Below are 12,711 nucleotides of genomic sequence, written 5' to 3' on the forward strand. Positions count from 1 at the left end.
TTCTGAGCTTGACTTGGAAAATATATTTCCAAGTTTTCATTGCAATCGCTGTGTTATATAGGTAGCTGTGAATTTTCTTTCCACTAAGAAAAGAATTCTGCCCCTTCTCCACAAAGAAGCTATGGGGAAATTAATTCCTCTTTCCTGTCATGATGCATTTATTTAATACTTCATCATTTTTTGAGGAGGCTGGATGCTGTGTGTCTTCTGATGTCAAAAGATCATGGCAAACCCTGGAGTGCTTTGTGCAATATGAGTCAAGATGTATTGACACAATCCACCGCTTTCCTTAAGATTCCTTTGGTAATAATGTGGTGAAATCAGCATCTCTGGTTCCAATAGTAGCAGAGCTGTCTCTCTAGTATATGGATGATTTCAGTCAGCCAAGTTGCTGAGGGCAGTGAAGCTTTTTTCCAAAAATAATTAATGTTCACAAAAAGTGTTGCAAAGCCTGGTGTGGGTTTGTGCTTCCTAATCTCTGGGGGCATCAGTGAGTTTTGTGCAGTTAAGAGGAGGTATTATTTGATGTGCTTAGAAATTGTTACTGTGTTGATGCTATCATGACAGTGGAAAAGTTGAAGTGGAAAAAGATGGTTTGTATTATTTTGGCTAAGGACCAATTCTTAATGTGTCACTGTTTATTCCATTTGTTAATCTCCCATGTCAAGCTAGATACATACTCCAAAAAGTGTTTGCAAACATTTGTTCCATTTCTTCTCCTTTCACTGTTGCTTGCTAAAACCTGCATGATCAGATTTCTCTTTGCTTAAACATTTTGACAGTTCCGTTTTTGTACAGATGGCTGTATATTTCTGTGCCAGTGCAGGTTTATATGCCTATAAAACTGTTTGTATATAATTATTCAACTACAGCTTTGGGATTCTTTGATTTTTATCTTAAAATTTTTAAATTTTCCCCTCGAGGTACTTGATCAGGGAGAGAGTTGAAAAGGCCATGATAAAAAGATACTGGACAATCTGAGCTTTCTTCAGTAATGGTGATTAAAAAAACTCCTTAACAAAGCATTAACAAGCGCATCCTTGCTCCTTGTTTCCTCCTCCAGTTATATATTAAAAGAGCAAAATCTGACCACGGTTTAACAGCACACAGTGTTTTATTTAACTTCACATGAAAGAGCTTTATGTGATTGCAGGAAAAGTGTGTTCTACAATCTAAAGCCTTGTCTTTGTCACTCAAATGTTTCCAGATATTGTCTTAAATTTACCACTGTTGCACAATTAACTATTTTAGATCTAAACGTGGATCTTTTTCTTCTCCCAGTTCTGCACTGTCATTCGTGTCTTTCCATTGACCTGAATCTTTTCTTTCCATCCTTCATGCTTAATTCTACACGAAAAATGACTAAAGCTACACAACCAGATATAATCTGGGCTGAAACTTCTGAGTCAGGATGTAGATTTCAGGCCTTTGGAGTAATTTCTGCAAGGCTGAAGTTTCTGTGATTGTGAGTGTCATGGTACAGTATAAGCCATCATATTGTAGAAAGGTCAAATGTACTCCTTCAGTGTTGAGCAACAGCTGGGAAGTTGAACTCAATACTGAATTTATCTGCATATTTTGTCATTCCTAGTTACTGATTCTTATTTCCTCACTGTAAAAACAAGTGTTTCAGTATTTCTCAGTCTTCATTTTATATTAGTTAGAATTTATATAGTAAGATAATGAAATCAAACTGCCATGGAAATATTCTGATACAATTATTCTGATTAAATTTACAGGAAATTCTGTATTACTGCTTTTAGGAAAAAATAAATAAAACAGGCCAGCATCAGACATTGTTTTTAGCGGATGAGTGCAATTGAGTGCATGTGAAAATCTCTTCTAGAAACTCCTCAGTGCCACACTGCAGCTTGTATCTTATAAGTAGAGTCCAAAATCTCATTGCAGGTTCGTAGTAGTAGTTGTTCATAGCAGCGATGTTGGGTCATACCTTGGAATAGTAATAAATATTGATGAACAGCCCTTCTCAAAGGTCATAAAAAAGAAGTGATGAGCTTTCTGTCTTGTAAGTTACTTTTATCTCTTCCTAAACCTTTTCAATATTGTGAGCCTTTAATTAAATATACTGCAAGGAGTAATGCCATTGGTATGTTGGCTGTGACTGAAAGCAGATTCAGGGAAGGTACATGGTGTTTATTTGAAAAGCAACAAAACGGGTCTTTCAGGTAGATACTTTTCCTGTTATAACTGTAAAGGAAAATGGTCAAGGCTAGAAGGAAAAAATACTCACAGAACTATCAATGCCAAGAGTAAGGAGCATGATGAAGAATACCACAGCCCAAAATGTAGATCCCGAGAGAGTTGAAATTGCCTCTGGATAGAGGATGAAAACTAAACCAGCTCCTGAAATAGAAAGGAAAAAGAGAAGTAATACAAAAATATGTCTCTTAACTTCATAATAGTGTGCATTTTAATGAGATGAGGTATGACTAAGTTGACTCCTACATCAGTCCACATCAAATTCTGAGTAACTGTTAAAACAAAAACTTGCATTATGCAAGAAATATATCCAAAGTACATTAGTGTTTTACTCATCACAGTTTTGTAGATAAAATCCATTACATTCTTTTTGCATTTTTAATAATCTTTTATGGCATTCACATTCTTACTGGATATTTTTCGGTTATGTATTAGAAGAAGATCCTTGTGGGTGCAGACTATGCTGTTTGACAAGAGAATTCTTGGATGTGATAAGTGAGATGTAGGAAATGAGACCATGGGTGACCTGTTACAAGTGAAAAGACTACAGCAAACCTCACCAGAACTACTCAAAACATTTACCTATAGCATTAAAGAGCAACGTTCCTCCATGATTCTATACAGTGGTAAATCTGTTTGCTGAACTTGTGATGGGCAAGGTGCTAGGAAACCTCAATGCAGCGGAGCTGAGATGAATCAACACAGTTTACTTCACATTTCATCAATGCATCTACACGTAGTTTTAGTTCCAAGTAATGTCACACAGGTCACTTCCATGAGATTTAACACTTGTTTGAAACAAGTATCAGCATATTTGCAAGGAAACGGTGGATGAAAAGGAGGATTAAAAGTAGTGTAAAATTCACTTCTTACCTTCAGTGGCTACATCCTCAATTTTAACTTTGTGCTCATGAGCCATATAGCCCAGTATGGAGAAAATTGCAAATCCTGAGATGAAGCTTGTGACACAGTTAATGGTACTAGTCAGCAAAGCATCCCTAATGATGGAAAGAAAAATAGCCCAGTAGAAATGAAAACAGTACTAAGGTGGGGATTGTTACAAAGCAGTTTCACAAGACTGTTTCCAATTATGCAATTGTTATGAACATCAAGAGCTCATATCAGCATACTACGCTACGAAATGACCTACTTCTGTTTCCTAATTTGTTTTAACGCTGACTTCTGCTCAAAAAGAAAATCAGTAAAGCTATATTATGATACCAAGGAGTAAATTCATCATCCTGGTAGCCATACTATAGGAAAAAAGTACCCTGAGAGAGCCTCATTAGGGAATACTTGAAATAGTCAGAAGCAATTCATGTGAGCAGATATGCAGGAACATTTTCAGATAACTCCAGTGCAGGTGTAGCAAGCTGTGCTACCACTCAGATTAATGATAGTTATCTGTTGTAATGAGGCCCCTTCATCTATGAAGCTGGCTAGGCATTTAAAAACCAAGCACACAACTCACTTTTTAAATCAATTTGTACAGTATTTAACCTTTAAACCAAATTGGCTCTTGTAGCAAAGCCGTCATTTTTTCAATCTGCCACAGTATTATGACAGACATGTGTTTTCCTTTGTATTAACAGCCCCTATCACCAAACACAGCTTGAGGAAAGTCTGGCCATGGTCTCTAATGTAGGTGCCTCCCTAACCTGCAGGATGACTGATAAGTAGCTGCCTGCTGCACGTGACCTTTAGAATAGAGGGAATATCTCTGTGAACGTTAGTGATGCCAAACGATGCTTCAATAAGCAGAAAGTAAATATTTCCTTTCATCAGTAATGCTACCTGGAAACATAGGTGGCAAATGCCAAATTTTGTTCTCTGGATATTGGTATGCTTTGACAACACCAGACAATTTGACAGTGAAAGCCGGTCTTATCAAGTAACTCTGGACAAATTTAGCAAGCTAAGAACTAAATAATATGATTTCACATATAGTCTCTGGTATTTTCATAGTTTCAAGTGTACTTCTTCCATTTCAGAGTAAAACTTCTGAGAATATAGAAGAAAAAAACTTTTCTAGAGGAAGCTACTTGTGAAGTTAATGCAAAATCAACTGCAGGAGACAATAAGTGGTATTTGGGTGATTGCTGTGGCTAGCCTTTCAGGTGAAGGGTTCTCAAACCTGCTAGTATCACCCACTGTTAACAATAAGGGGATCTAAAGTCACTCCTGGTTAAGTATAAAGTTCTTTGAAGTCAGTGAAAATATTCCATGCTTTTAGTTTCAATCCATTTATATTTGTTCAAATTTGTATGTTCTCTTGTATCCTTGGTCTTGTGGTTGGCAAACCTGCCCACAGCACAGGGAGGGGGGGAAGCAGATGATCTTTAAGGTGCTTTTCAACCCAGACCATTCTATGATTCTGTGATCCTTTCTCTGGAACATTTTTGCTATCCATCAGTTCTCAATGTATTTATAATAAGTGTTCTTTCTGCATTTATATTGCACGGGAATTTTTTTTTTAAGATGCTTGTTTTCATTCCAAGATGGAATGTTAACAAAACTTCTAAACGTTGGGAGTTCTCAGGAGGTGCAGAACAGCTTTGGTTGGATTTCCATGGCGGTGATTCAGCAAAACACTTAAAAGCTGACTTGATTTAAAGTACATTCCTAAATTGGAGCTCGACATAAAATATCGAAACAATCACACAACACTAAAACAGTTCTAGAAACTGGAGTCCTTCTGCTTTTAGTGCCTGGACCAATAAGCTTTAATCCTCTGTTCGCTGTTGCTCTTAATGGTACGTTTGAAAGGCAAACACTAGCGCAGTTTACACAGCTGTCCAAAGCCTTAACTCTAATCCCACTCTGTTTTGCGGTGCTGCAGATATCTTGGCAGGTTCCTGTTGCTAAAATTTCAAGACTGTTTCAAGTTTTGAGTTGGTTGCTACGTCTACACAAGTCTGACCATCATTAATGATTGAAGTTTAGCATTTATTCCTGCTGCATTTAACGAATAAAAGAGTATTATTCTGAAGCAGTAAAGAAAGAATAGCTTGTCTTACCTGTAACAGTTGTTGTCAAACTTATTGTAACTGGCAAATGCAATTAAAACACCAAACCCAGCTCCTAAGGAGTAAAATATCTGAGTAGCTGCATCAATCCATACCTGCATAATGACACCAACATTGTCAGAGCGTCAGTTCAGTCTAAAAGATACATCAGGCAAATGAGAAGATGCTAAAAAGCTACCAGTATTGAACATAAATGATCAGTTCTCATGCTCACAGAAATGTTAAGCACTGCTCAGCACCATGAACTCAGCCCCAGCATGTAGCATGGGCACGGTCTGAAATCCCTGAGCAGGAAATGGTAAAGGCTAACACAGTGGACAAGCCTGCAGAGCATGCATGCTACTGCCTCTGTGGGGAGCCCACTTTGCTCTGTACTTCTAAGCTTTTGATGAGTTGTGAACTGATCGCTTGAATTCTTCTCCTTGCTGGTAGGGGTGCATTTCCACTACTTCTTGTTCCAAGTTAGTTTGGAATGTACAGCCAAACACCTAAAATAGTTACTGGCTCAAGAGTTACAGGTCATTTTCTTTCCCATAAGAGAGCTTTATTCATGGCATGTAATTATGCCTTAGATGATGCTTGCTTTCTTCAGATGCTGGAGCATGACTGAAATGCTGTGAACAGAACCATCCAAGTTTTTTTTTTTTCCTGCTTTCTTTCCCATTTGTTTGGAGAAGGAGTTCCTCCTGTGATAGTCATTAAACGTCAGGTTAGACACAGATCAGACATTTTAAGAATTGTCCACTAGAGAAAACTTTTTAAAATGCTCTAACGTTTTCTGAAATGATCCTCCGGCATGCTATCCACACATGATGTGCAGACAGCTGTCAGGAACAATGCCACAGTGCTGGTCTCCTGGATCAGAAACCTGGAAATAGTCTCCACTGATTAATAAGGGTTTCATTTATACAGTTGTTGAACAGAGATATTTATTTAAATAAGCACCTTCTAGCTAAATTCCTCAAGGCCAACAGTCAGTGGAGTGAATAATTCCCAGCATTTCTAAAAAGGAGATCTTCATCTTTGGCTAAATCTGCCAAGTGCTTGAGACTACAAAAGCATCGGATTTTATTTTCATCCCTCTCTACAAGATCACACCCAATTCATCTATTTAGCAGGGAGACTCTAATAAATCTAGGATGCTTATGAACTCCGTCCAGTCCATCTGGATGTTAATGTCAACCTTTCATATTTGACCCAAGCCAAGAGCTTTATCCAATCCTAACATGATGCATGGGAGCATTTATGCTAGTGATCTATGTTTTCCCACTATAGATGCTGTCAACTACTGCTTGCTGATGACTGAAAACTGCTCATTGAGCTCTGGGTTTGAAGATAGATATTGAGAGTTGGTGATTACTTTGAAGAGCAATCCATGATGTTTACTGTGAACCAGGGGAAAGGTAGATATGGTTGCATTTCGTATAGGGATTAAGATTATGGATTTTTTACTAAATAGGAATGTAATCCTGTAAAGTGAATTCCTTGCTCATTCCTCTTATACCCAGCTATACCTTAATGTTCTGCCTCCACACAAACGCAGCGATCAAATAGGATTGTACTCTTCAAAGGGAATTTTTGTGGGTGAGAGTGCAGGTAAAAATTGTAAAAAATCCTGTATTTTTTTCTTTTTTAATTTTTTTATTATTATTATTTTTTCAGAAAGCACTTTCCATAAATTGTATGCCTGAATTTTTTTAAATACTGTTTTTCCTAAGTTATGTTTAAATGTGTGTGCTACCATCACAAAGCATTTGTTGCTAGTGGCTTTTCTGTGTCTTGCCAATGAAGTCGTACTCATCATAATTCCCCTCTCTTACTATTCAAGTATTGTTAAGTCTCTGTGTAAGTGCTGTTGCAAGTAAGAGATCAGCAGGTGTCTATCAAAGGAGTTTTACATATGTTTAGTTGTCCAGTAAAAGTCTTTGCTCATAATTTCTATTTCCTAATCACCTACTAGGAAGATCAACTTAAATGAAAAAAGAACAGAAACTAGAAACTCTCTTAGGACTGAAACTAAATGCAAAGCATCTTTGTTATAACAAAATGAGACAGAAGATGATCACTGGGACTGGTTCTTCTGCAGTTTATGTCCATAGTCTGTGCAGAATGTCTTCTAATTGATTAATATTAAAATATTTTACAGTAAGATACTGTTCATATATGCTCTGGAAATGAAAAAAATATATATATCAAAAATTTTGTAGCTGACTGTAATCAGTCTTCCCAGCTTTCTTTGTGGTTGTTTATACTATTCTATATTTAAATACACATTATTTTCTTGTGTATATGGATTTAAAGAATTACTGTAGATAAGAAACAATTTGTGCACCTCCAGATGCTATACACTCTTCAGAAGACTTGTTAAGGTGTATGAAAGAGTGAGTACTTCTCAATGTCTGATTTCACTCCATATTTAATCCCAATTCATTTAGCAGAACAGAAATATAACTGCCCTACATGAACGTTTATTGTATCCTTCTGTGCACTGGGGATGATTATGGGACTTTCATAGCTTTCAGAATTTCAAGGATTTCAAGGAATTTTATTGGGCATTGGTCTAACAAAGAGATCCTCAGGGGAACATTTTCTTCTCTTTATAAGAGATCATTTGTGGGTTCAATATCACTGAGAACTGAGGTGTCTTAGGGCTTTCTCACTACTGTTCAGTACATGGCCTTGGAAAATGAGAGGACCTTGACATAGATTCTTTGCAAGATGCTTTAGTGCTTTGTGCAGGAGCATTGGCAGAGACTGCTGCAGGTCATCACTGTGACCTTTTTTTTGTTGTTTTTCAGTTCATAATTTGGTAAAAAGAAATTGTAAATGAAAATCAGGGAAACACTGACATAGAACTGAAGCAAGTGCCTGCTCTTTGGGGCTGAGCACAAAGATCAAGCATGCAAATCCAGTACTGCAGCAGGTGGCTCTGTGGGCCAGCAGGGGTGGCTGACATGATAAGCAGTTTGGGAAACTTCTCTTACAACGCATCTCCAGTCTCTTCTTCTAGAGCAATATTTTTTTTTAAGTTATTTGAAAATGTCATAGCAACAAATACGTTTGGGGTCAGCCAAGCAGCAGCTGCAAAAATGTTAAGACAAGAAACAGCAGTGCACAGAAGTATCCTTCCAAACACAGAAGACAGCTGTGAGTGTGGAGGCCTAGATTCAGAGCTGATGCAAGCTGACGCAGCTCCGTGGACATCCAGAATGTGGGATGTTTTTCTCAGCAGTACTTAAAATATAAAAAATCAAGATAGAATGTATAGGAAACATACAGTTAAACTATGCGCAGACTACACAGATATCTCTTAAGAGCTTTTCAATTTTCAAGACAGTTCTTTTCCTACCAGTAGAACCACATTCTTGCTTTTCAGTTTTGTATCTGTTTGAATGGTCTATCCACAGAGATATAGAGTTGTTTCTCAGACAGCATTATTTTTAGAATAGGACTTTGGGAAGATTTACCTGATCATCATTCTGTTAGTCTGAAATGCTGACAATTTCATCAGTTAATGACTATACTTCGGTCTTGTCTTAGAACAGATGAAATAATTTGCACTTTCAAGATACTCCACAAATTGAGTTGGTTTGGGTGGATTTCATGAGAATGACACAGTATTAAGTGATACAGTGAAATGTACATTACTTTACTTTATAGAAAGATGGGAACACCATGCTATTGAATGTGTCCTTCATAAGAATGACAATGATTAGGTGAGTTAAAGCCCTGTCTTAGTATATTTATTATAGTGCTTATAGGCCTGGATTTTTGTTTGCCAGGTTAATGTTTTGCCAAGTGACTCAAAAAGCAAAATTTTCTTCTTGAAGTCATTCTCAGCCTTTAGAGAGCTGAATTTTTTATAATTCAATTTTCATGTCCAATACATTTTTGTGTTATTTACAGGGTGCACAGTCAAAGAGTGGGCTTCTCAAGGGACAAGTGCAGATGGAACCACCTTTGTGCAGGTTCTTAGTGATCAGCACAGTTTGAATTCAGGCTGAGGTACTCCTGTCATGGAGGATGCTGGGAATTCAGACTACTGGAAATACTGGGGATGCTTATTCAAAAGCAGAAATGAGGCTGTGTTATTTCCAGAGTTTAGATCTAATAATTTCAACTTAGTAACAGCGGTAACAGGTTTAATAATACAGAATGAGAGCAGAAGAGTACACTTACTGTGGCTTCTTTCAATCTTCTGAAATCTATATGCAGATATGCATTTATTCCATTGTATGCGCCAGGCAGGGTTATTCCATGTATTAACAAGACAAATAATACAACGTAAGGCAAAGTGGCTGTTATCCATACAACCTGCAGACAACAGAGATCCTAAAGGTTAATAAGTTGTTACAGAAGATTTAAGAATGTGTGAAAAATACAGCTGGTGCTTTCTTGGCTTTGTCCAGTTCTATGGAGAAGCTCTTTATATTATGCCCTGGAGGAAACACGTAAAGAATAACGAAGGGTCTGCTGTCACTGCCTGATGTTGTTGGGTGATACTTTCATGAAAATGTAACCCCAGAATTTCTGGTAAGGTGTTTTCTGAAGGTATATCAGAGAAACTTCAAATTCCTTTTATTAGGCATTTATTTTTCTTCTCATGCCATTTTATGTAACAACAAAGCATGAAAACATCAGCACATTTGGCTAAGAATGGGATGCACATCAGACAATTCAAAGCATCTGTGTCTTTCAAGGTATTTTCTCGGTTGAGACCACCAATGCAGAACTGAAAATATGCCAGTAAAATTTCCAGTCAAAACATCATGCAAGCAGAATCTGTAGATAAAATAAAGGCTGAATCTGGATTGTGTACTTCCACTGCACACATATGAATGCCTCTAGCATGGTTTAGTCCCCAAGGATCCCTCAGATGCAGTGATTTAGTCTTTTGTTCCTAGAATAAGGACACTTCTTAAAGAAGACAAAGAACGTAGTTGAGATAGAAGGACAATATTATCTCTACCTTTCCTGAAGTCTTCACTCCTTTCCACAGACTAAAGAAAAGAATGATTACCACCACCAAGAGGCAAAGGGAAAGTTGCCAGCGAGGCAAGCCAAGGTCATGGATTCCACGGCTTTCATGCAGGTGCAGAACTCCTCGCCTGCATACCAGATACACAGAAACAAAGCCAAGTCACTGAGGGAAAAGGGCTTATATCTATCCCATCCTGTGGGCAGTGGAAATGGATGCTGCATTGTGCTAGGAGCTGCCCTTCAGATACTGCTAGCAGTTAATGGGCTTTTTTATGAAGCCATATGTTGTGCTGCTTCCCACATTTTGGAAGTGTCACTCATTATCTTCTAGTTTCCTTAAGCACTGAGCAGATGCCCAGAGAGGCTGAAGAATCTCTGTCCTTGGAAATTTTAAAAGTTGGCCAGTAAACAGCCTGAATAGGCTGATTTACCTTTGAAGTTGTATTAGATATCCTTCAGCCATGTCTTTTAACTTAAATTGTTCTGTGACTCTAGATAAGCAAGCAGTTAGCTTACTTGCACCATGGGCAATGAGTTTCTGATGGAATGAGTTTCTGTGAAGCTGCAAATGGGGAAGTGGTTGGATAGGAAAAGCAACAATTGGTGAATTCAAAATGGACATAGTTTTTGTTGTTCATTGAGATAGTGGGAAAATAGCAGAAGAAATTCTGTTGCTTAGCAGAGTAGAGTAATTCTTTTGAGATCAACAAAAAGTTGTGTGGGAAAGAGTATCTCTCCAAGGACTGGTGATGTCCACCATTAGAATTGCCAAAACACATTGTGTGCACAAGACAGAGGGATGCAGGTGAATGTTGCCATGAATCTCTCTTCCTCCCATCTGTTCTGTGCTGTTGAGGGGTCGTGTTGCTTGATCAGATCTACATAGAAATATTTCACTTAAGGCTATATTCGCGAGGAGGAATGGCATTGTGTTTGGAGCCCTGTACCAGGAGGCAACTGCAAAGCTGACTCCTGGTTCTCGAACAGTTCTATGGGATGTTGGCTTGGGGATGCAATTTCTTAGTCTTTTAGTTTTCATTCAGAACAAGTAATTGTGATCTTTCTATCTTTCTCCTCATCTTTCTCTATTGCCTTTATTTGCTATGTACTGCTTGAGTAAAATAGTTGACCTCGATCGACACTGTGATAACAGACTTAGCGCTGTGATAATACAACTGAACTTGATGAATCCCGTATCAGTGGAGGACCTTGACATATACAATATAACTGCATTTTGGAGAAACTGAAGTACTGAGTGTTTTGCCCTGTGTGACTTCAGACATGTGGACAGTAAAGCCTGAGAAGTCAATTCCTGCCCCACTAACTGTGCATACATTCTCTTACTAGCTAGCTGGTACTTCAGAGTTATCTTCAGCACTTGTCTTATCAGGCCAGAGATGAGTCAGATAGAACTCTGAGACAGAGCCAATCTGTGTCAACTTAAATGGGGGAAAACTGAATAAGTCTCTATACTAATTTAACTGTAGAAACGTGCTGGGAAAATAAAGGCCCACTGATACAACCCATTTAGTAATCTACAAGTGTAGCATATAATTCCATTTTCATACCAAGGGTATCTAGATGTAACTGGCCAAGAACTTAACAGTTCAGCTTCTGTAGCTCTGTTCTGTAGGAAATACTGTATTCTTGGACTGTTGCTATTATACATCCTCATTGAATAAAAGATTCTTTTCTAGAAGCATCGTCCTAAAATAAGCAGCTGCTCAATTCCTGTGGCAGTATAAGGATAATTACACGTCAGGCGTTAAAAGGGTAATGACAGTGTGCCTGTGACATATATTCAAAGAACCTTCCTATTTAGAATGTTGAGAATGTTAGAGATGAGTTTAACTCTTATTATACAAACTGTATAGCTAAGTGCTCAGCTGTTATCTGTGAAAACAGCAAAATGGTGAGAGCTAGAATTTCTGATATTTCATTAGAAAAAAAAAACATTAAATGTAAACTGGTAGGTGGATCTAATCCAGCTTTTCCTTAGAAGGCAAATGGAAGCTATTCACATTTCTGCTAGTAGAGTGTGTTTTCATGGGGATCCAGAGGTGTGAATGGATTCCGGACAGAGATGCTTGATTCTGTTCTAAACTTACCAGTTTGAGCAGTGTTAAAAATATAGTTGGGAAGAGCATCACAGATTCAGATAAGCAAATTTGTACAGAGACTGGGAGAAATTGCGCAGTTTGTGCTGTCACAGTTATGCTAGTATCATTATTATAGTTGGATGCTATAAAGAAAGTCCTTTGGATTACAACGTGCAGATGAACCTTTAGAAAAACAGAACCTGACCTTGCACTCTTTGTGTCCATTTAACCTTTTATTCTTCCTGCCTAAACATTTTTCTGAATTTTAAAGGAGTGCTTCTGTTTGCTTTCCAAGGAGCAGCCTGCAGTGTCTTGCTGTTAAGAACACTTGACAGAACTGCCACTTCAAGTGTGAGATTCCCAGGATTTTCAGGAGCGTCTCCAAA

At 37.9% G+C, this 12,711-nt stretch overlaps 1 protein-coding gene across 1 annotated transcript in view; it reads right to left on the reverse strand.

Moving 5' to 3' along the window:
* The window catches only part of SLC6A2 (solute carrier family 6 member 2), a 57,915-nt gene that overhangs the window by 14,196 nt on the left and 31,008 nt on the right, over positions 1–12,711 (reverse strand). The window contains 5 exon segments of the mRNA XM_042821622.1: positions 2,252–2,364; positions 3,094–3,218; positions 5,238–5,341; positions 9,426–9,560; positions 10,216–10,354. Of these exon segments, the coding sequence (XP_042677556.1) occupies positions 2,252–2,364; positions 3,094–3,218; positions 5,238–5,341; positions 9,426–9,560; positions 10,216–10,354 (616 nt within the window).

The sequence above is a fragment of the Centrocercus urophasianus genome, unplaced genomic scaffold (genome assembly GCF_019232065.1).
Source record: "Centrocercus urophasianus isolate 14NV4802_14NV808 unplaced genomic scaffold, USGS_Curo_1.0 seq_2, whole genome shotgun sequence".
In the NCBI taxonomy this organism is placed as follows: domain Eukaryota; kingdom Metazoa; phylum Chordata; class Aves; order Galliformes; family Phasianidae; genus Centrocercus; species Centrocercus urophasianus.